Source organism: Vidua chalybeata, chromosome Z (genome assembly GCF_026979565.1).
Source record: "Vidua chalybeata isolate OUT-0048 chromosome Z, bVidCha1 merged haplotype, whole genome shotgun sequence".
Classification (NCBI taxonomy): Eukaryota; Metazoa; Chordata; class Aves; order Passeriformes; family Viduidae; genus Vidua; species Vidua chalybeata.
The window spans coordinates 42,630,533-42,654,927 of NC_071570.1; the positions used below are offsets into that span (position 1 = coordinate 42,630,533).

Here is a 24,395-nt window from a genome sequence, read left to right on the forward strand (position 1 = left end):
CAAATGTGGAGAGACACTGATACTTAGCATCTCCCCTTTCTTTGTCATGGTTACTGGGAAGCAACATTCTTGAATTTGTGAGCCTCAGTGACCATTCTCACATTGTGCAACACAGCCCTATAAAACCCTGTTGTTCCCATGGGCAGGAAGAGCCTATCTTCAATCAGACTGTAAGGGTCAACATAGGGAAATCTTATGTGTAGCAGGCTTTCACAATATCTACAAAAAACATGGGGAAGAGTGGTTCCACCCTTGGCATCCCGCAAGAGCTTGCTATAAGCAGTTTGAAAAGTTTTGGGGTCAGCTGCTGCTCCAGACATTTCTCAAGGAATACCATGCACCTTCATCACATACTTTATTGAAACATTGCACATCTGAACCCCTTACTGGAGCTGCCCATGGGCTGCCTCCTGCGGCCTTGCTCCACTTGGATACTGGGAACAATGACAGCCCCACAGTAGCCTGAGTAGCTCTCAGGTGCTGTGGCTGGACTGAGCAGGAGTGAGCTGTTCAGATCTCTATGCTGCACTTGCATCTTGAGTGAAACAGACAGACTCCTCACGAGCTGTCTGAGTCAGGGATCAAACACGGGCTGCTCTCCCCTTGGGCTAAATTTTAGATTATTTATTAAATAAATTGGAAAGTGAATTCCAGAGAAACTTTTTTTTCATTTCCCCAGAAAGCAGGAATGCCCACAAATAGCATGAAAATATGTTAATTCTTTAGCTGCAGAACAATTATGGTGAAGTTCTGAAAATGGCTTCGTTAATAATGTTTCTGAAGCCAAGAAATCATTATCTAAATTACACATGGACTAATCTATTGCCCTTTTTTGTAGAGGAGAAACTGTTTCTGCGTTAATATGATTCTGTAACACAATTCTGAATGCTTTTTTGCATATCTTACTGGCTGTTTAGGAATTGTTCAGCTTGACATCAAAAAGTATGGTCTCTGAGATTCGTGTTGAAACATTGTGACTCTAAGTCTCTGGTCAGAATAACTTCCAATAAACAGGCCTTCAATAGAAAAATTGTGAGGAAATTGGAATACACTCATGCCTTCAATAGAAAAATTGTGAGGAAATTGGAATACACTCATGTAAGAAAGGCTTTGGTTTTTTTAGTGTTAGGCAGCTTTCTTGAGAGTAACGAATATAATAAAACCTAGTGCAAGACTGACTAGAAGAAAAGGTTATTCTAATTTTAAACAAAACTAATTCCACTCATACTCATTCTCTTATACTATGTACTGGAACATTTGTATCTTTCTGTTCGGGACAGGATTATTATTATTATTATTATTATTATTATTATTATTATTATTATTATTATTATTTTATTATTATTATTATTACAGACGACAAAGGATGGTGGTTGTTGAATCCTTATCACATCACTTGAGTTTTCCCTAAAACAGGATGACAAACTGTTTTCTGGACAGGTCTGACTTCCAATGACCCTTTAGTAATAGAGAGATCATTTGCCTCAGTGTTTATCCTTGCTCTGTATTAGGCAAAGTTGTTTTCCGTGTCTGAATACTTTATGGTTTGAGTTCTGTTCCTCATCTTCTCACCATTTTATCTTTGGGGTTTCTGTCTGTGTTCTGTCTGGTTGTCTAGTTCCTGGACTGACAGAATTTTTAATCAATTACCATAGGTTCTTTCTCATACCATTTCCTATTGTTCCTCCCTATGTGTTCATGTGCCTTGGTTTCTATTTGTGAGCCTTTCTGTAAATCTCAGCATTTCTGTTACAGACCTGTACAAGCAGTCACTGAGTTAAAACCAGGAGAACATCTGGTGTAGCTGGTGACAGACTGTCCACCACAACATGGGACACGTTTGTGTCTGGTTTCTAAAGAGCATCTGGATGTCCTGAGCTGCCTGAAAGTGCCCATGTTGGGCAGTACTGTCTTTCTGTTGCCAGATACAAACCTTCTCTGAAAAAAATTGCTCTTGGATTTCTGTATTGTGTAGATTCTCTGTGTTCCTGTTAGTGAAGTAAAGAAACTCTCTTCCTTATAAGGACAGTAGTAACCACCAATTCACCAGGTATGTGGGAGAGTTTTGTGTCAGACTAACATCTAGTGTAAACTGAAGTGCTGTTGATGAACATTATTCATAAGTTTTGTGTCCTCAGAGTTCTCCTTTTCTCCCAGTATTCCTCCCCCATGTTTTGTAGCCTTGTCAAGAGTCATCTTTGACTGGTTTTCTGTATTGCCATAGATGTATTTTTGCATTTCTGTCTCATTATATAAATACTGTTCACCATTCAAACACATCATTTAAGTAGGAGAAAAACACTCCCAGCAAATTTGAGCAGTGCTCTAGAAGATCAGAGAGGCTGCACAAATTCCTTCTCTCTGAATCTAGTCATCCCCTTCAAAGCTCTCCTGTCAGGACTTAGGTGTCACATATTCCAGTGGTTCTGTTTTCATACTGATATATCTAATAATCATAGGGTTCTTGAACTGAATAGTAGGGAAAGACTTTGCCAGTTCTAGTTAGCTCAGAAACTGTTTTTATTCGTTAAAGTCATACTTCTTTTCTGAGCTTTTTCTCAAGTTTTTGGTGTTTCTTCAAAATGCATCTTGGGAAGAAAGCAGCCCTGTCTTGCACTCAGAGATAATGATAAGGGTTGTGGTTAATGTGGTATGGGGCTGGCAGGCACTGCCAAAACACAGTGGATGCCTTTAGGCTAGAGCACACATGCAAGGTTCATTTCTCACAAGGGACACAGGTAGGAGTATGCCCTACAAAAATCTTTTTGCTGCTGATTTCATAGAAAAAAATGCAGATCCCTTTCCAGCCCAGAGTGTGATCTCCTGTACCAGTGCCCAGAGAGCTGCACTGATCAAGGGCTTAGCCCCCACAAGCCTTTGAAAATAGGGCACTGAGCATTACAGTTCTGTTGGAGGCAGACAAATCTGGTTAATGCCTCACTCTTCAAAGTTTTTAGGTATTAGAGACACACACGTGAAAGGACAGATGGACAAAGCAGCTGCTCTCTTGTGTCAATTACTTGTGACCCATCATGTTGTTTCCAGCAAAATGATTTTCAAAACAAGCCAAATACTGATTTTCCTAAAGCTGAACATTAAGAATTATGAAGTAACATTACAAAACATGACATTAAAGAGGATTTCTGTCCCACAATTAAATGCAAGGGCAGCAACACAGTGTATACAATAAACTATTAGCAAGCTATAGATACTGTCAGTAAATCTCAATGGGACATGAGCCACTTTCTTGTTTCCATTTCCTACCATAACAAGGCTCTCAGGGATGTAGGAACTGCTACTGTGGGAATGGTTTAGCACCCTTATTCCAATGCCTGCAACAGTGAACAGTACCCAGACAGTAAGTGTCACTTGTAATAAACAGTTAAGCCTTAAGATTAGTTAGATTTTGGTTTGCAAGGGTTAAAGTTATGTAGCACTTCAGCAATCCTGCTGCTTGGGCAGATGATGTGGTGCTGCATTCAGTAGGGAGTAATGAAAAGTCATTGCTGTGACAGTAGTGAGACAAGCCAATAGAAAATCCTGAAACTAACTCCAAGCTGCTGTATGAATACAGCTTGTGTGAAAACACAAGCAAAAGGACATTTCATGTGAGATGGAATCTTTGTTGCTAGTAAAGGAAGCCTCTAACATGCTTGGAGGGAAGGAGGTTTGGGGAGGATAACCAAAAATTTCTGTGTACACAGAACTGACAGGATCTGGATCAATTCCCCTTGCAGCCAATTAGATTGTAATTTCTCCCTGCTTCATAGGCTCACATACAAAGTGACTTTTCCAAGGGTCCCAAATGTATTCCTTTTCCAGCTCTTAAAGGCATCCTTCATTTTGCAATTCAGCAGCACCCACAGCTGTGATGCTGCTGGTCTGACCCTTGCATGTCTGTGTAGGCATTGTCCACTTCAAGGTTGCTGTTGGCTGCCATTCAGTGGGGTCCCCTGGCTTGTCAGGGAGATGCCTGACTCCTGGACAACCTCTGTGGGTTTCACACTGCTCTGGGAAGTCTTGAGTGGAAGAACAGAAAGAGCTGCAGAGTTGTATGATGGGACAGGCTCTCTGAGCAGGCTGTCCAGGGTGGTGACAGGAGAGGACTTACAGCATCTTTCCAAAGTCCTTAGAGTCAAAGGGATCGGTAAGACATTCTTGTGCTGAAACACCGTTACTGGAGGTTTTAACTGTGACACTTCAAATGCACACAGTGCTGTGAGCATTTGTACTTCTGAGCAGTACACGGTACTCTGAGCTCACAGTGCTCCTAAGCAGCACAGCGATGTTCTTCCCTGCCTTTCCTGTGAATCTTTTACACAGGAGAAGCACAGCAGGAGCCCAGGCTGGCAGGAAGGCAATATAGCTCCCACAGTGGAGAATGGTCTCTGAGGTCTGGCTGTTTAAATCCAACCAGACAACTTCAATTCCTATCTCTGTGTGTTGCAGAGGGGAGCAGGATGTTGCCTGCAAGTGGGGTGAAACAGCATGTGCTAAATTATTGATTATCTGTAGCACCTCTGGGTACCAGCTACCTCTTCCCAGCCAGCCCAGAAGATCCTGAGAGGTCATACAAGTAATCAGAGGCATCTTCCTACATGAATTTAAGCTTCAGGAGGTCTAGCTCTGATTACTGAGTAGTTCTTTCCATTGCAGTGTTCAAAAAGTTATTCAAGCCAGTTTCTGGATGTGTTTGAAGCCCATCACATGGCTGTGGACACAATCAGCTGGAATCCCTTCCACTTGAAAGTCTTCATTTCCTGCAGCTCTGACTGGACAGTCAAGATCTGGGATCACACCATCAAGTAGGTCCTGCTGGGTCCTGGTATGGGTGAGGAGGTCCAGCCTGACATACCAGAAGCACATGTTGACTCTACTCATACCTTAGTCTCAGTTTCCTTCCCAGCTAATTGCTGTTTTATTTTTTGTACTCAGGTTTGTACTCCCCAGGTATGAGATATAAGATATAGCATCGGCTGCCCCATGAACTTGCCAAGCAGCATAGTCAGCCCAGAGCCTGACTGCTTTACTTCAAATCTGGCTTTCTTCAGGCAGGACCTACTGTGGCAGAGAAATGCTACAGAGAAATGTCAGGGACGGGTTTCTATCTTCAGGGGCCAGAAACCTCCTAAGAGCCAGAGAAGAAAAAAAAAATGGAACATTTTAAAATATGGAATGAAATTCAGGGTTAGTGGTTAAGGAATGTCTGGTTTCAATCAGGAAATTGATTTTGTTGTAAATCAGTCAGTCATATATTTCCTGTTGCCAATATTGCTCTAATATTCAATGTTGTCAGAAGGGAGATAATTTTTTCCCATATGATTATTAATATTAACCAGAGAGACTCCATCTTTGTTTGTTGGGAAGAAGTTTTCAAAATGCTTTCAGGAAGAAAGAAAGGAGGAAAGAAACATGCTACTTCTCATTGCAGCAAATCCTGACCTATTTGTATTGGTGCTCAGCTTTGCCTTTGGCTCAGACCCTGCTGTTATCTGTCATAGAGAAATACTCCATCTCCCACTTCTGCAACATCCAGGTGTTCACAGCTCAGTGTTACACTTCCAGAGTGGCCTATGTTTACATGAATTTTTCTCTCTGTGTCCTTTTTTATAGGACTCCATTGTTTGTTTATGACCTGAGTACTGCTGTTGGGGATGTTGCGTGGTCTCCTTACTCCTCCACAGTGTTTGCTGCAGTCACCATTGATGGCCAGGTGAGAGGCTGGGAGCAGCACTGCTCTGATTCGAGCTGAGAGAAAGTCAAAGGAGATTAGGGCTGGGCATGGGAGGGGGCCATCCCAATCCTGGCCAGGCATATCAGGGAGCCACCAGCCGGGAGCCACCAGCAGGAACCCACCCTCTCCTATGCTTTCCTGCCTTTGGCATACACATCCCTGGGCATTAATCTCTCAGTCCTTCTCAAAGTAGGGGTTGCAAATACATACAAGTCCCTTCCTGCTCTCCTGTTAACCATGTGAGTGAAGGTGTGCAGCTTGCACATGGTTGTGCATGACTAAAACACTGAACTTCCTCAATATGAAATCCCCAGTACGTCCCTGGGGATGGAAAGATAATGTTCCAGATCAGAACTGCCCTACACGAGCTGACATCAGGGCATTGGTTCTGAACTTTAAAGGTGTAGAGCAACAGTAGAATACAGTAGTTATATACTTACACTGATATTTAAAAATCATTTATAGTAATATGCCCAGGGTCAGCCAATAGAACTTTGTTACAGTTAAATAAAATCAACATTTTTCCATCATGTGAGGCTGTCTCTAAGAGTAATAGTTTGGTAATGAATTCTGTAGACCAGTCCTAATATTGGCATGATGGCAGTTATACTTTTGCCTCTAGGCATGTATTGCAGTAGCTCAGATGGTTGATTTGGGCTTGGCAAGTAGCCAGGACATGTAGCTATCCATCAATACTTGTTGAATACTGTAAGAGCACATTGCTCTAATACCATGAGCTTTATGTTTAGCTGATATAAACTAGAAAGTCGGTGCAGTTTGGCCAGAATTACTCTAGCAAAAGGATAGCCTTTATGTATCCCTATCATTGAACTGATGCCTTGGCTACTTTATTGTAGTTTAACCTTTATGTTATAGCAACAAATTAATTTCACTGATATGCTGGCTCAGGCTGTGAATTTGTCTCTCCTAAGCAATAGAAATCTCTTCACTGGTCACCTATTCTCCCTGGAAAGCTCAGGATGCCACAGCCTACAGAATGTTGATGCTCTTCCTTCACAGTCAGGGTCAAGATTGGGTTCTTCTTTTGTGAATCTGTCTGTCCCCAGTCTCCAATACACCAAATGAAGGGCCTGCATGAAGGCAGTGAGTGTATTCAGTGCATCAGTCACATCCTCAGACTTGTTTTCCACAAGTGACATTGTGTGTTCAAGGGTTCTGCTGGCAGTCACAGCTTTGATTGAGTGCTAGGGTAAGCAGAGCTGAGAGCTGGGTACCCCAGTTATGTCCTGGTGCTTAACTGTGGGGAAAAGGATGAAGATGTCTGCAGGCAGGGATACATGCTGGATAGCATGAACAGATAGAGGGTAAACACTGTCTATACTTGGATTTCCTACTTACGTGGTCAGGTTTTGGCAGTGAATTCATCTCTAGAGATGCCTCATGCCACTTGAGTTCTTTTTCAGAGCTTTACCTCCTGCAGAGAAACTGTTGTGGTCTTAGCAAGAGTTGGCACTCTGGGGTATTCCCATCCCACCCACAGCTTGTCCTAGCCACATTAGCCACAGATTCCATGGATTGGAGTCTATATGAGGCTACTGATAAGGCAAAAGCCCATTTGAGTTGGCAGCACTGCACCTAGGGTATCTCACTTGGCTATCCTTGGATCTAATTGAGTAATCCTAAATAGAACCTAATTTAACAGGATCTAATTCTGCTTTATGGTGTCTGTCCCAAACTCTGAGAAGAGTAGCCATCAGCCAGGAGCAGCCCAAAACTGGGCTTGCTAGCAGGACAGGTCCAGGAAGGAGCTGCCTTCCTATTGCAGTAGGCTGGCCAGGGCTGATGCTGATAAGAATTCTGGGTATCTGTGTTAACTACTACCCATGGCTGCAGCAGGATGTGTCTGAGACATAGCTTAGTTACTATTGTTTAACAGAACCTTCTAGATCTGTAGTGGAAGTGGAATCAACAGTTGTTTACAGCCTTTTCTATTCTGGACATATTTCATTTTGTAGCAGAGTGAACTTCTTATGAATATCTCAGTGCCTCACAAAGGGCAGGCTCCATTAATGCTGGGGAAAAAAAAAATCTGTATTAACAGGATGTTCTATGATTCTCCAGAACAGAAAAATACAGAACATGAAGACAGAAAATAAAACATTAAAGCCTCCTGTTAGCAAACAGCCTCTGTCTTGGCATCTGCACATAATCATGCCTGCAAAATCTGAAGGTTGCCTGGAGGTGGTTTATAAAATCAGGCCCTAATTGCAGTCTTCAAGAGATACCTGGCATATTCTGTAAAACACTTTTCCTTATTCAAGCTGATGCTATGTGTCCAAAATGTGTATGAGCCCCTTAAGACTGACTTGGAAATTGGGCCATTTTAGTATATAAAAATCTCTCAATCCCCATGAATCCAGGAGGTAGGGATTTAATAAAAGCTGTAAATATCAGGGTCATTATGATAAAATGTGTTTGTTGGCAGCTGGGCATCTGCTTTGCTCAGCACTGCTCTTCATAAATAACCCAAGGGTGCACATTCCACCACTGGTGCAGTGGATAATAACTGCTACTATTGCTCTCCATCATGTTCTGGTTAATTTCCTTAGTTTCCTGCTCTGCTTGCTGATCATTTTACTTCAGAAAGATCATAAACAGAGATTCATAAAAGAGAACACCTTTATGCTGTGGATGGTAAAAGCCTGACAGGAAGAAAAAGGCTAGTTGGTTTGAGAGACCCACTTTGGAAATAAAAAAAAAAATATGGAGGTGGGTATGAATACCTGGACACTTCCATTTAGGGTACAGGAAATGTGGAGATACTGGTCAGCTTATTGTAAGAACAGAGGGCAGAGAAATGGAAAGGATTAAATTCCTCAATCTATAAGTATTTGCTTTTGAAAGTTTGCTGTTAGTCCATCTTAAACTTACATTTAAACTATAAAAAAATAATTGAAACATGTAAAATTGGGATTCATACCTGAAATTTCCTCTTAGTCTTATTTTACTTACTTCCATTAAAGAAGGAAATGGTGTTGACATTTTCTCCACTTCTGTGTGAATTCATGCATGAACTATTACACCTGTTAAAAAAACCAAAGACTCAAATCACAAGTGTCCTTCTGGTTGGATCCCCTGGCTGGATCCCAGGCTGTGGGCCATAGGCTGCCCTAAGCAATGGGTGTGATGTTGTGGTCAAACTGGGTTTTTTCAGTCTGGAGAAGGAGCCCAGCAGCCTGCCAGTACCTTCAAGGAGGTCATTAAGAAGTTCGAGCCAAAACCTTCACAGCAGCACATGAAGTGATGTTGAGACACAACAGCTGAAGTGAGTTGAAATGAGGGGTTTGGGCCAGATATATGGAAAAACTTTAGCTCTGAAGGCAGTCAGGTAGAGAAATAGCTTGCTCAGAGGGGCTGTGCTGTCTCTGTCTGTGGAAGGCTTCAAGACCAGATTGGACAGAGCCCTGAAAAACCATATTGGTCCTCAGGGTTGACCCTTCTTTAAGCAGAAGGTTAGAGACTTTGTTGAGTCTCTTTCAACATGAATTGCCTTTTAATCCTATGACCCTATGAAATGTCCTGTGTAAAAAGGAGGATCCCAGGGTTTTTACCACAGGCTTGTACAGGTCCATTCGTTCTCATGTTTTTGTGGGCTGTGTTATTCATTAGTAGTGCAGCAAGAGGAAGGTCCTGTTATAACCATCTGTAGTAAATATTGATAGCCTCAAGATAAATGCCATCTCAGTATTCACTCTGCAGAGAAAACTGGTCAGACACTTGCTCCAGGGCTTTTCCCCATTAGTGAAACTGTTGACCTTTCAAGATGTGAAATACTTCAAACAACCCAAACCTTCAGGAAGTTAGTTAATGGTTTGTGCTGCTGCTCAGGAAGCAAGTGTGCTCTTTCCTGCTTATATAAACCTATTGTTGTACTGTTTCTACAACTGTTTTGAATGTGAAACCTTTAAGACCAGCTTTCTGTTGAATCTAACTTATAGGATAACGTGCCAAGGTTATTCTGCCAGCTGGTCTTGATGCCCATCCTTTCTCAGTGAAGAGAGAAGCGCTTGCTTAGTGCTGGCACTATATACCTGTGTGAATGTACACAGAGCAATTTGCAGAAACTTGCTGCCCATTTAGCATGGACTTGAAGCAAAAGCCAAACTCTATCTTTAAAGCATGAATGATTTTGCAGACAAGAGGCTTGTTAAACCTTTCAGGCTTGGAAATATTTCCCTAGGTATTTTTGACATAGTCCTGCCTCTCCTTGTAGAGCATGAATCAGGGGTGCCAACAGGCCTCTCATTTGTTAATACTTTTGCCCAGAGGTGTCAGGACAGTGAACATGACTACAAATGCCCTTGCTGCATTTGAATCTTTCCTCCTCCCCTTCTGCAGTAGCCCAGGGGGATTATCCATACCTTATGGAGCTACCACTAGCTCTGCAGGGCTGGGACAAGGTCTTTCCTGGCTCTCAGCACTGTGACCAGGGCAATTGCAAGGGTATAAAGACACTGAATGAGGCTAAGTCTCTTTGCCATCACCCAAAAGGACCTTTGAGTAGGCTGAAGTGGGTGGGAACTTTCTTAAAATGGTTTTGAAATTGTATTTGCAGCGTAAGTGGCTGTTTCTTGTAAAACTGTTCATTTTCTTCTGCTGCAAAACCTAAAAGGCTCATTCTTATTCCCTGCTGAATCTTTGAGATTGATGTGGACTGCTGGAGAGTCAGCTTTAGAACAAGGGTTGGTGGCATGTCAATGCTCAATGAGATAGATCGTCAGAGTCCCAAAATTAATGCTGCCTTCACTTTGTGCCAATTAGACTGTTCCCCATTCTCCTCCCTCTGCCACCAGACTCTTTGTACATCAGCATTTTTCTCCACTAGCAGCTATTTCTAGGGAATAAAGCTGGCCTGGACTTTGGTTTACTATTGCAGGCTCTGAGCCCTCACTTCTATACTGATGTAGCCCCCATCCCATCATAGCATGTTCTAGTGGTCTTCAAGCCTCAAAATGAGCATCAGGCATCTCAGGACACTACTGCTCACTCACATCCATTAGCTACTGGTTGCAGGTGAGGTGCCTTTATCAGCACTGTAGCTGGTTTCAGTACGAAGTCAAATTTAAACCCCTTTTGTTGATGACTTTACAGGAATTGTTTTTTTTTTTGCAGAGAGGCCAGTTTTTCATTACTAAATCCATTGCTCTTTCAGATTATGAAATATGGCATTTTGACAAAACTGATCCGCTGAGATTAACTAGTTCATTCAGGCACACAGGAACCAAGTTGGAACCAAACTGGCCTTTTTCTGCTTCATGGATGTGTGAATCAAAAAATTACTTCAACAGCATCTCAAAAGATTTTCTGTGTTGATTAATCTGTTAGACTTTGCATAAAGACCTACTTGGGAGCACAGAGTCCATCAGGCGAATATGCAAGAGTTTATAAAGCTGCCCCTCTCTGGTCTTAATTAATTAATTAATTCACTGCTAGGAATGGCTCCTCACTTAGGTTTGAATTTGCAAGTCTGGACTTTTGTTGTTTTGGCCACTGAGAGCCTCCAGCTGTGTGTCAGATCCTTCTGTACAGAGACAGCAGCTCCTGAACCTTGATTTTTTTTTCCCTTGGCATTTTATAATGACCTGCAATCTGTGTGGGTTAATTTTAAATGCCAGACTCCAAACCATGGCAGTTCAGTGTCTGTCCTGTGAGCAGCTTTGCTGTCGTACTATGGGGTGCAGGTGGCAGAGACCAGTGACTTCCTCTCCCATCAGCTGTGGTGCTGCCCTTTCTTGTGCCACTGCCTGTCCTTGCCCTTGCCCCTGCCCCAGCCTGCAGTGCTGACTCTCTGGCAGTGCATAGCCAGGACCCTGCCAGCATGAGAAGAGATGAAACTTCAGCCTGACATCAGGGATTGAATGACCCACTGACTGTGGGTCACAGCAGAGAGAGCACAGAAGGACTGACACAACTGGGGTGTGTATTCAGGTAGCTCAGCCTTGGCAGATTTACCCTGGGGCACTTAATGACTGGTTGAAACCATCTCCCTGTTCTTTATCAAGTATTTGTGGTGGATGTCAGAGTAAGGAACTGTCAGAAGACTGGAAAAAAAGACTCTTTGCCCAGTATTCAGTACTGTGACAGTGCAGAAGAGATTATCCAGCCTAAAGAAGCTACCCATAAAGATCCTAGGACAAATCCTGGATTGTTCCATTTGTGAGCACTGGTAAATCAAGGAGCAGGCAGTGTGGTAAGGTTTTACTTAGGCTGTATCACATAAAACCAATCTAATGCTGTTCTTAAGACTAACAGGGCTGGTAGATCAGAGGAAGGGAATGTAGCCCATGCTTACAGGTTGACTTCAGGAATACTGCTTTATCCTAATCACTGAGGCATTCAGGGGAGTGCCAGGCTGGCAGAACTGGTGACTGACAAAGAATTTAGCTTGGATAAACAAGCACTTTCTTGCAAAACAATGTCTTAGGGTTTCCAGAAGAGGCCAAGACTCAGCTTGTCTGAATGAATAGCGGCTCTTCTACATGCTGAGGCTTTGATTTCTTACTGACTTGTGGGAGCTGAGTCAAATCACCTAAGGCTGATGCTGTTTTCCTACCATATCAATTTGGGAATGACCCAGGTCTTACTGAATGAGGAAAAGATATGAGATGCAGCCCTACAGTTAAGTCAGGTGACGGGCATTCTTTTCCCTGCTGTGTCATTGGGCTGGGATGCTGCAGGACATAGAGATGTGCTTAGCCCTCTCCCATACCTCAGAACATGCAGCTGGCTCCTGGCTGGCTCAGCCCAAGAAGTAGGTTTCACGCATTGCCTGCTCATCCTCCAAGCAGAAGGCTGCCTCTGAACATACCTGTAGCAGAGCTGGAGCATGTTCTTTCACCAGTTGCATGAAAGTGCTGTGAAAGGCCATGAATTTTATGATCAGGACCACTGAGGATCAGGACTCTTGTGTTGTCATTGCAGAAGCAGGGAGGCAATGAATGTTTTCTGAGTCAGGTCTCCTTTACTCCTGCCAGGACCCTGACTGTCCTGCATATCAAAGGGACCAAGAACTGTCTTGCAACATTAATTTGTAAATGAAAAATGTCCTGCTAGAGAAAATTAACTGTATTGCAACCTGTTCTTGCTACAGTGGCAGTATAGAAATCAAGCAAACTAAGGTCTCCAGTGCAGAGCAAGCTGGGCTGCCTTGCCTGCCCTGTGCGTTTGGCATGCTCCAGTAGCTGCCATGGTGCTAGACAGAGTCTGGGGGTGGCCTGCCTACTTGTTAAATGTATTACCTGAGAGTTTGAAACAAATCATCTCTGGAGTTTGCAAATAGATAAGGGATCATGATTCAGTCAAGAAAATTAGGTAAATCGATCAAAAGGACAATGAAAGCTAAGCTCTGAAAGAGATGTCAACTGGTAAAGGGCAGCATGGTATTAAATTATCCCCCACCTTTTGCTCTTACACTGATTTTATTCTTTGTTGCCAAGTTACCAGGCATATCTGCCTTATTCTTACACACATATATATTTCCTCCAGTCTTGGTTCTGGATGCCATCAGGATGTTTTTGAACACACTAGCCTTGTCCAGCCCACTTCTGGGGAAGGAAGGCTTGTAAGACTGGAATAAAAGTACAGGAAAGGCTCCAGCGATGGCAAATTCAGTAGGGGTTTGAGGACAAAATAAAGACAGTGTCAGTCAAAGTAGCTCTTCACCTCCCTTCTTCATGACTCACAAAAATCAAGTAGTTTGTTGTGCTGGCAGAGAAGTTCTGTCGAGGGTTTTGCTTCCCCCCACATCTTCTTGCATTTCCCTTCCTGTTGCCTCAGGGCAGGGAGCAAAAGGGTATGAGGACAGAGGAGTCCAAGTCAACCCAGAGGTGCCAAGCAGATGAGAACCTGGGCTGACTTCCAAGCTGTAAGTGCAGTTGGTAGAGCAGGTGGGGAAAATAAGTCCAAAACTCTGAATGTGGTTTGTTGCTGGAGTTGTGGTATTTGCCTTGGACATGCACAGTGCCATGCTTGCAGAGGAGCTATATGGAGTTGCAGTGGGGAACAGCTGGATTTTAGGAGGTGGAATACATTAGCATGGTTTATAGACAGAGAAGCTGTTGGTCTGGATAAGACAGCTGGATTTCTTCTCTGGCTGTTTGGAAGTCAAGCATCAAAGCAGCTCATTTATGTCAAACATTTTCTGCAATGGTGACACAATAGACTTAGATCCATTATTGCCTGTACGTAAAGCATGAAGAGAAACTCTGTTATTACTGTGATGGCAGTTTAAAATTGTTTTAAGTAGATAAAAAGCATCAGAAACTGCAGAATTCACTTGGTCCCACCTCAGAGAAAAATGGGCTCAGTACTTGTTTTCAGGGACTTAGCAGAATTGCTGCCCTTCCATCAAGAAATTTACTTTGAACATCTGCCTGGCTTTTCTACTACTAGCCTGTCCAGCACTTCAGTCCTGTGGGTCTAGGTCTTTTGATTGTGGTTGATACCAGCTCATAAATCCCCATGCTGCAAGGAGCTGCTTAACTCAGCAGCTTGGGCTTCATTTGGAAGATATTCCTGCACTTTCTTGGAGCAGGCACGGAGGTTTACAAGGATCGTAAATAAAATTGCTGTCAGAGAATTGGTTACTGTCCAGAGTTTTATTCTCCTGTAGTTGTGTGTGAAACAGAAGGGAATTCTTCCACTTTCCTATTTCAGACATTTTCAGATTTCTTTTACGTCTCTCTTTGTGTCTTTTTCCTTGTTTCTTGTTCTTGGAGTCTGATTTATGTTCCTTTAAACAAGTGACCATATATTGTTCCTAAATACTCTGTAAAAAAGAACTGAAATGCCCTTACTCATTGTTTTTTAGTTCATTAGCAGAAAAAAAATAAGGTGTCTGCTTTGGCCTGCAAGCAGCAGGCGCTCCAGATTCCTCACTTGTTTCTACGGAATCTGCAGAAGGTATTGAAATGAGTTTGTCAGGAGGCTTTTGCTTCCTTCCCTGCTGATGTATACCAAAATGGAAACATTTTTGAGGTCTGAAAACCGGAGGTTTGAAACCATCACTCTTTAGATTCTAAATTGCTCCTGGATGAGTGTGAATGAGTAAATGTGAAGGCCCCAGGTCTCAGCACCTGCAGTGAGGGACCAGCCTTGACAGCATGAATAGAGGCATGCAGAGCTGGCAGAAAAGAAGAGAACTCTCCCTGGTTTGTAAACTCTGAAAGGATAATGACACAAGTAACATTTTCTAAAAATGCCCTTTTGTACCAGCTGCCTGGCAGTGTCTGCGTATCAGTTCTTGTCTGGGTATCGTGGCCTGGGGTCCCAGGGGTCTGTCTGGTCCCCTGGGCAGCTGCCACTGTAGGTGTCCTGGATAGCGCTGTGCTTTATCAGCTCAGCCTGTCAGGACCCTCGGGCTAGCTCCCAGCCGCAGGAGACCTAGCGAGCAATTCTGGAGTGATTTCAACTCTAGTGAGTTCAGCTCTCAGTGATTTCAGCTCAGTGCTCGCTAAGTGCCTCAGCAGACGCAGGGATGGAGAGAGGAGAAGCCTGTATGGAGTTCTGCAGAGATTCCTTTATTGCAAAGTGTTCCAGTGACAGTTCTGTCAAATTGGGCAGAGGTGAGGGTTGAAGTAGGCTACTGGGGGATTGGAAATTGTCCAGTGGCTAGGGTTGAGGAGAATACGACCTATAGCCTTACAGAGAGATAACAGGGGTCTGAGTGCGGAAGAGGGGTAGCTCTGTTCCACTGATCATGACTCTGCATTTCTTATCTTAGGCTAGTGACCACCATGGAGGCCTTGCAGGGCCTCTGACTGCTACATCTGGGTGCTGCTGGATGGGTGCCTGCTCTGGAACCTGTGCTCCATGAAGGAGGGTTTGGACGTGGTTCTGGTTCTGGTCATCCTGTCTGCCCATGAATTTGATACTTGAGTCACACATTAGGTTGGGTAGCACTTGTGTGGGTCATGGTTGTTCTTCTCTGGGTCATAGACTTTGAGAGGGCTCATCTGGCAAAACCTAAGAGGCCATCCCTGTGTGCAAGCAGTGGTCTTGGGGCAGGGGCCACCATGGCAGTGGTATGAAGAGAAAACTGTGTGTTGTTGGTGATTCTCTGTGATAGGAGATTCAGCTGGATTCCACTCCATAATCCTTAATTTCAGGACCAGAGTGAGCAGAGCAGGGGTTTAGGGACTCTGTGACTAGGGGACTCAAGAGACTAAGAGTCCCAAGGAAAGCTGCAGATTTTCAGTCTCCATTCTTTGCGCAAAAAGCCCTAGGCAGCTCTACAGATGGTGCTGGCCACATGCAGCTCTGCTGCTTTGCAGCACTATTAACCTGCCTCAAGTGTTGAGGGAAGCCCTGTGCTTCTTTTAGTCTACTCCCAAAGCATCAAAACCAGTGTTGCTCTGACCCCATTTCACTTTCTCCTAAGAGTAACCGTGAGTCTCTAAATCAAAGCCTCTGAAGTCCTTCTCAGTGCCCATGGCCCACCCCTCCATCTGGTGTGTCTGACAGCTGATAGGAGGCTGATGTTTCCATCTGAAGAACTGAAATAGTTTGTTCTTTTCCATGATTCCCTTGGCAAAGGAAAACAAGCCCATTTGTTTAGAAGCTCATAAAAGAGGAGCTTTATAGTAGGAACATTCATAAACTTGTTTGCTTTTGACCTTCTCCACATTGCTGATGGTTTCAAGTTCTTGTCCCAGGCATTGTGCTTGTCTGGGCTGTTTGTGACATATTTGAGAAACAGCCTCACCAAGAATAATTTAAATTGCTGAGCACTCCAGCACTGAGCCTTTGGCCATGCCATCTTTCTCCAGTGCAAGGCTGGGTAGGATGTGTGTGTGGAGGGTACATTGACAGCCCTACAGAGAGCAGTGCAGACCTGGCTGCCAAGAAGAAACCTGGCCACTAATCCCCTGTCACTTTTTTTTCCCAACATTAAATGGTGCTACTCAATCAGTGAGCATTTTCCAGGCTCTTAGATTACTAAATTAATAAGAAATGTATTCTATGAAGGCAAGAAATCAGATCTTTAATGAGTGTGGCTCCTGGGATACTGATATGCTTGAAAGAGTGCTTGTTTCTTTTCTGAAAAAGTTAGAGAGCAGGTGTAAAATACAAGCCAGAATAGCCACCTTGATTTATGTTGAGAGGCAGGAAATTGAAGTTACCTTTGCTGGACTTTGAGACCTCAAGTGTCAGGTCAAAATTCACAATGTAATACTGGCATCTAGTAATTTGAACAGATAAAAATGCTGCTGTGCTTTCACCTATGTTTCTGCTGACTGGGGAAGGGCTCCCCAAACTGCAAATCCTTGTATGTGGCTGATGCTTTGTATTCCCTTCTTGAATTGTACTGTCATGGATTTCTTCAAAATATGTCTTGACAACCCTATCCACTTTTCAAGCATTTTCCCATTTTATTTTACTTCAGTCTGGAGGCAGTGTTCCTTTTCTTATTTTTTGTGTCTGTAAGACCTTTTTCTCCTGCTCAGACCAAGGACACCACAAATTCCTAGACTTCTAGTCCTATGGAGACACAGCAGCTTATGAGACTGCCTGGGACTGCTTGCACATGGCTGAGCTCTGTGCTATAAATGGATTCAGATAAAATTCACTGACTCATTAGTGCATAATGGGAAAGTACATGTAGAGATTTGATACCTTCCACACTCTTTGGAATAAGCTTTAATAGAGTAGCATTGTCTGATTTCAGGTAATTCCTAGATGCAAATTGTCAGCATGGCATACTGTTGAAATTACATGTTTCCTTTGTCTCTTAAGTGATGGTAAACAAGCCACAGTTGGAAGGAGGTTTACAAGTAGTTTCAGTTCTAATTTCCTCTATATTCTCACTGTACTTGTTAGCATAAAGCATTCCCTTCCTAGTTTTTCTGAAGACAGAAAAGGGAAGGTAAACATAAGGCTGAAAGTCTTCATGGTGGATACCAGGTGGAAATTCAGGATGCTGGAAATGGCTCACCTCAGCCCTGGGCAAGAGAGGCACATCATGTTTTATTAGCCTTTGCAGTCTATATCAGTAACTGGAGCTAATTGCAATTATTGTGAGATAATGTTAAGTTAATTCATTCGCTTGAGTAACTGCCACTCTTTCCTCTGCAAAATGAAATGTGCATTATTGTGCAGCTGGGGATGTGGCAGGTCTGTGTCACTGGGTCAGAGGTCTAAAAATCCATACCAGTGGGACTCCTACCTGAGTGGGCCCTCGGGCCTCTCTCCCTCTACCCTCACCTTTCCTGTTTGGCTAATATCCTGGCACTTTTCCTGATGCTGTGGGAGTAGGACATGTGTGCAGGTGTAGTGTCCGGGCTGGAGTGAGCTGCCAAGCTGTCCTGTTCTTCTCTGGCATTACGCCAGGGTACACTCTAATCATACTATGGCTGTTCCCATCACTTCACCATTACTTACTGGTTTGTGTCTTTATTGTCTTTATTAAGCTGAAAATGTTAGAGAGTTCTGTAATAAGCAGTAATAAGAATTTCTGACAGCATTCCCCATTTTGGGCATCAGTCTGTGTTAGACTCTGATTTAATGCCTGTTTGTCTCATTACTCACACTGAGAAGGGATATTAACGTCTGTGGGGTTAGCAGTGCTGGCTCTGAGCCTTCTCCAGCCCAGATCAGCTGGAGCCTTGCCAAGGCTTGCATCCACAGCAGGGAAGTGGTCCTTGTCCGTGAGCCCCTGCAGGAGAGGGGCAGTTGTCACAAACAGCACCTGACTTCTGCACACTGGTTACTTAAAAGAAAACCACAGCCCGGAGCACAGATGGTAATTGTGTGCTGTGCCTGGGATGTTTTTTCAACAGAATCTTTTCTTTCTGATTTCTCCAGCCATCATTCTGTCACTGAGAGATCTGCTTGCCTTATTAATCCCTTTTGCATTCTTTGCTTTTTTCCCCCAGGCCCATGTGTTTGATCTGAACATTAATAAGCTTGAACCTCTCTGCACCCAGCTAGTGGTGACCAGGAAGAAAAATAAAACAACACATGTCCAGTTTAATCCTGTCTACCCTATTATCATTGTTGGAGATGAACGAGGCCTCACCATCTGCTTGAAGCTCTCTCCCAATCTGCGCAAGATGCCCAAGGTAAGGATAAGCTGCATTCTCCCAACCACAGAAGTTCTCTTCAGACCTTGTTGCTGTCCCTTCTCCTTCCATGCAATGGTGTTGGCAAAGCTCCTCTCTCTAGCAAGGTACTTAAAATTGCCTCAAGCCTTTTGGGTGGGATGTCTGAGATGTTAAATCCTTCTGTCTGTTCCTGTTTGAGCAAGAGGACTCAGTTTGCTTCTGGTAAGGACTGGGGACTGGTGGGAAGGGAGTTTGCTTTCCCCAGTTGTCGCCATGGTCCAGACATGCTCTGGTCCAGAAGCTCTGCAGATGTTCATTTGTTTCCCAAAGTTCACGTATTTTCTGAGTTTTGGGTTTTATTTGCAAAATTCTTTGAAATCAAGCAAAGGAGAACCCAGCTCTTGCCCAAGTCCTCCCACACAAACCATGCTACCTGTTTTCTTGTGCTCCTGCATCAGAGCCGGTCCCTTGACCACCATGTCAACTTTCCTGTAAATGAGCAAACAGTATCTAACACATAAGGAGACGTGGGGTCCTTGACTCAAGTGACAGCAAGGAGATACATGTGCCTCTGTGACTTGGTGAAGTTTTTTTTTCACCCATCCATGAGGGCCAATTGTGAAGGATGATAACATCTTTTACGTGGATCTATTACTGGATTTTCTTTCTGGTCATCATCAAGCTATGAGTTGAATGACGGTAAATGCAATGTCCTTTTACGCCCTTGTAATTCTTATATCCAGTTTTCTTAAGTGGAGTCTTTCAGTTTCAGGCTTCTTAGAACTGATCCAAGAAAACAATCTCTCAAGATGATAATCTTTTATTTATGTACTCCCAAATGTTTTATATACTCTACTAATCTGCTGTATTAGGCAGGGTCTTTGGCCAGGAACTAATCACACTAGTGTCACTCCAGAGTCTTTGGAATGGTTTTTAAAAGGTTCCTGCAGCTGGCTGCCACTAGAAATGTGACTCTTCCCTGTGCAGAGAGGGCATATAAAACAGTAACTGGCACTTTGTTTGGGGCTGAGTTGTGGAAGCTGTGGAGAAGAATCTCTCATATGCTTCACACTTTCTATTTCCTGCAATACTTCAGACTGAGACTGTCGAAGTTCTCCATGTTGTCATTAGGTTGGCTCAGGATAAGTTTCCTTGGTGATTTATGAGACCTTCCTGGGCATAGGTGAGCACAGTGTCTGCCATGGACCCTGCCTGCACACGGACTTAAGCAGTGGAGAGTCACACACACGTAAATGTGGCTGCTCTCCTCTTCATCCCAGCTGTGGACTGATCAGCAGTCAGCAATACTGCACTGTGGGCCAGAGTCATAGAATGGTTTTGGCTGGGAGAGACTAGAAGACCATCTAGTTCCAAACCCCTGCCTTGGGCAGGGACACCTTCCACTAGTTCAGGTTGCCCAGAACTCCTGAGAACTCTCAGCAGAGCAGAGCAGAGGGGCAGAATGCCCTCCCTGCCCTGCTGCCCACAGGGCTCTGGATGCAGCCCAGGACACGTTTGGCTCTCTGGGCTGTGAGTGCCATGGCCGGGCCATGTGCAGCCTCTCACCCACAGCACCCCCAAGCCCTCCTGGGCAGGGCTGCTCTGGGTCTGTTCATGCCCAGCCTGTGCTGGTACCGAAGGCTGCCCTGGCCCAGGTGCAGCACCAGCACTTGGCCTTGAGCTTTATGATGCTCACATGGACCCACTCCTCAAGCTTGTCTGGGTCCCTCTGGATGGCATCCCGTCCTTCAGGTGTGAATTCAAATGTCTCCTTCTGCTCCTGGTGGCCAGCAGCAGCCCTCCATGCAGTTATGGGTGTTGTCATTTCTCTTTACTGAACTTCTTTAAAGGCAAAATTGCATGTTGTTGACAAAGCAATCTAAACTGTGAGTTTAGGAGCAACTCATGCTCCTAATGCTTACTGCTGACCATAAACCAACATGTAACTACATCCCACGCAACTTATAAATGGGATGGAAATGGACTCTGCTGCTGTGATGTTATTAAACTATCTTTCTTCTACTGGCCTGGTTAGGTCTGAAGGGACACTGAACATTGAACTAAAACTTTCCGCACATGTGGAGAGAAAAGAGGGATGTTCAGGCACAGCTGGTTATGTATGGGGGTTTTTGACTGCAGCCAGCCTGAAAGATACAAGCATTTAAAACAGATGACATGCAGTGTGGTGGCAAAGTGATGGATCTGGCCTAGCCTGCTCAGTGCCATAAGTGAGCAAGTGGTGAGGAGATTCAGCTGATGGAAGAGAATGTTTTAGCAGAGGGATGTCAAGTCCTGTCAGAACAGGCTTCAGAACAGGCTGTGCCATCCAATGTGTGCTCCTGTCTATATCCTTCCTTTGCCAGCACCAGCCTTTGTGTCTTTAGCAGCAAACCTCCAGCTGTGTTTGCAAGAATATCGTCTCACGGTAGGAAGTCAGATATATTTCCAGAGTATTGATCCAGGTTCCTCTAAAGATCAACTCAGTGTACTCTTTACACCCTTACCCTGTGCAATCAGCTTTCCTCTGTAAAATGATTCAACTTTTCCCTCTTTTCTGGGATTCCCCAGGCTGGAGTTGACAGTCACAGAACTTCCAGAGCTTTTTGTAAAATAAGAGGGTCCAAAACTGTGCAGAGGAGTCCTGACATCCCAGCTGCCTTGTTACATATAGAAAAACCTGTCCATGCCTGGCTCAGTACCTGGGTATCCCAGGCTGTTCTCCTTGCCCCTTGATCCCCACAGAGCCCAGTGGGGAAAACTGCTGACAACAATGTGGACAAGCCACAGCGAGTGCTTCTGAAGGTTGGGGCCATCTGTGAGCTCAGCTGCCTGGTCTTGCTCTGTCAGCTCCTTTGGCAATAGAAAGGTGCCTTTTGCTGAGTTCTGGCAGAACCCAGGATGCCAAAGGAACAGGGCAGTCAGGGGCTCATCCTGGTCCCACTGCCCCTCTGTTTCACACTGATGTCACAGAGGGTTGCCTTCTCAAACAGCTGGGACAATTGCTTTTGACAAGTAAAACTTGCAGACAAATCAACCTGTTTTGGGAGAACTCTTAATAGTCACATCATTCCAAACCCCAAACTTCCCCTAAAAATAGACACAGTGCTGTCTGCTCCATGTTCTGCAGATTCTTTAGCTATTGCTGGGCTTGCAAGATAGAGCTTACAAAAAGTGACTGAATTAATGTCATCCTGGTGAAATCCCAGCCAGTCTGAGTTTATTGGGTTTTGGCTGTTAGTTAGAGCTGATGTGGTGGATAAGTGGAAATGGGCATAATAAGGATGCTTTGGTTCTCATCAGACCTTAGTCCTCCCTTCCTCTCTTCGTGTCCTTGAGCAAGGAAGGAAGGTTCAAGATCTCTTTAAATAATTTGTGGGGTTGGCCTGCAGTTCAATTAATTAAAGTTCGTAAAGCACTTGAGGATCTTTGAGAAGTGTTTAATAGTCTGAGTTTTGCTGTCAGCTACATTAGCACAGTCTCATTTATGAACACTTGGCAGAACAAGTACGCCAAGGGGGAAACTTCTTGAAAGCACTCAGGTGGTGTTTTCAGAAGTGACTTTCACCAAGACACATAGTAAAATCTTAAAAAAGGGTCTAAAATTCCTCGTGAGTTTTGGCATCCTAAACTCATGGTGGCTCATGGGAAAAGGTGCATTTCTTGTTGAGAGGAAGCTAGGGACAGAGTCTCTGCCACCTATCAGGCACTTGTGTCAAAGGCACACAGAGGGCACAGGGTCCTGTGTACAAGAGATGTCAAACACAGTGGGTGTCCGTGTGTCTGTGCCGTGGGGATTTGAGTCCTGGATATCCCCCTATCCCCACAGACTGAAGTCTCTGGGGCAGGACAGAGAGATCCCCTTGCCCCAAGCTGTATTTATTTCCATGAAGTGAAACTAGTTTGGGTCCTTCTGCTCAGAAGTGGGGGGACAGAAATGCCTGCAGTATTTTAGGATGCAGCGGTAGGAACAAGTGACTTTCTGCTGTCATCCAAGCCACTTTTAGACTCCAAGCACTCTTTAAATATTGCAGCAGATGTCAGGCAGGAATTGTTTAACTAATAAAGTATATTTTCTAATTTGTAATGACCTTGGTGGTGGAGTTCACCCAAGGGAAGCATTGTTGTAAGAAGAATCAGTTTGGGACAGAGCTGTTTAATTAGCGAGCCTTCCGGGTTTTGTTCAAGGGTTGGAAGAAATTAAAGCATTTTGTCATCGCTGTCAAAAGAATGTATGCTTATAGGCTTTGTTTTATTTTTTAAAAACTGCTAAAGTAGCCTGGCTTAACCTGGCTTAACCTTAACTTTTGCCAGTGCCAAAAGTAAGCAGAAGATAGTAAAAAAACAGTGTGCAACATTTTTTAGAAATTTTAGGAGAGCACAAGCTGAGTAAGAATAGTAGAGAAAGTGGATCAAAGAAAAGTTGTAATACAGAATTTGCTGAGGCTAAGGCAAATTTCTTGGCCAGTACCCAGGATGAATGCCAGGGAGGCAGACAACTTCTTTGCCTGATGCTTGTCTTGGATATTTATCTTGGATTATTTAGGATGATAATCTCTGTTCCTGCTACTGGTTTCCTTACATGCAAAACATCTCTTTTTTTGTGTTTCTTGGTAACAACTGAATTTCTTCCCAGGCAGTAAATCCTAATTGACTGGGTCTAGCTGGGCATGAGTGGAGTGGGAAGGGGAACACAGCTGCTTGCCCACACCAGGACACAGTGCCAGGACTATGCATGTTCAGGAGCTGTAGGCACACACCTGTGGGTCTGATGCTTTGTGCCTGTGACCAGCTTATAATGTGGGGATAAGTGAGGGGTAAGGGCTAGCTCTTACACTGAGCATTCACATCCATGTGCACATGCTGGGCAGCTGCTCTGCTCTCTCTGTGCCTTCTTACACCAGCCAGTGTCATCTCTGTAGTCTGACTCATTGCACCTTTGCAGCCCTGACAATTTTGCCCTCAGCCCGATTCAGCCCAAGGCTGCTCAGCCAAGGGAGGAGCATTGAGTTTTGCTTCCTGAAGCACTGTGGCTTTTTGGCCATGGCTGATGGCAGGGTCTGGGAGGGATTTGGTAAGTGTGATGGACCATTGGAGGATGTTGGTGTTTTAAGGAGATGAAAGAGGGAAGGGGATTTGGAGAAGGTTGGTGTAAGTGTCTGAAGTTTTAAAGGTGACAATAGGAGAGTAGTTGAAATCTCCTCTTCAACCTATCCTCATCCCCAGCACTGCATGCTGGCACAGAGATCTCCTGGGGCCTGAGGTTTCTTTCTCCTCCACCCTCCCCAGCAGCACCCACTGCACACAAGTGGTCTCAGGAAGTGACCCTGGTTTCATGCCTGTTCCCAGTTTCAGTGAGATACTACTGAAGTCCAGAGCAGGTCCTAGCCTGGAACACTGTGAACAGAGAGTGGGATGCTTGATCATTAACTGCTTTGTAGCCTTGTGTTGCTATCACCTGGGGTGACAGGGAGTAACTTGAAGGAGTAAAGGATCAGGAGACTGTTTCTGTCCATAGTGTTTTCCTGTAGCTGTGGGAGATGTAAGGCATCAGCCAACCAGCATGTACATACAGAAATACACACTTGAACTCCCTCCTTCTG

At 44.2% G+C, this 24,395-nt stretch overlaps 1 protein-coding gene across 5 annotated transcripts in view; it reads left to right on the forward strand.

Moving 5' to 3' along the window:
- DNAI1 (dynein axonemal intermediate chain 1) overlaps positions 1 to 24,395 on the forward strand; it is a 136,584-nt gene that overhangs the window by 91,270 nt on the left and 20,919 nt on the right. For 4 of the 5 annotated variants that reach the window (XM_053932953.1, XM_053932952.1, XM_053932951.1 and 1 more), the window contains 3 exons: positions 4,657 to 4,805; positions 5,614 to 5,713; positions 18,628 to 18,813. In XM_053932953.1, the coding sequence (XP_053788928.1) occupies positions 4,657 to 4,805; positions 5,614 to 5,713; positions 18,628 to 18,813 (435 nt within the window). The remainder of the gene's footprint in view (positions 1 to 4,656; positions 4,806 to 5,613; positions 5,714 to 18,627; positions 18,814 to 24,395) is intronic. The other variant, XM_053932955.1, reaches the window with a different exon arrangement.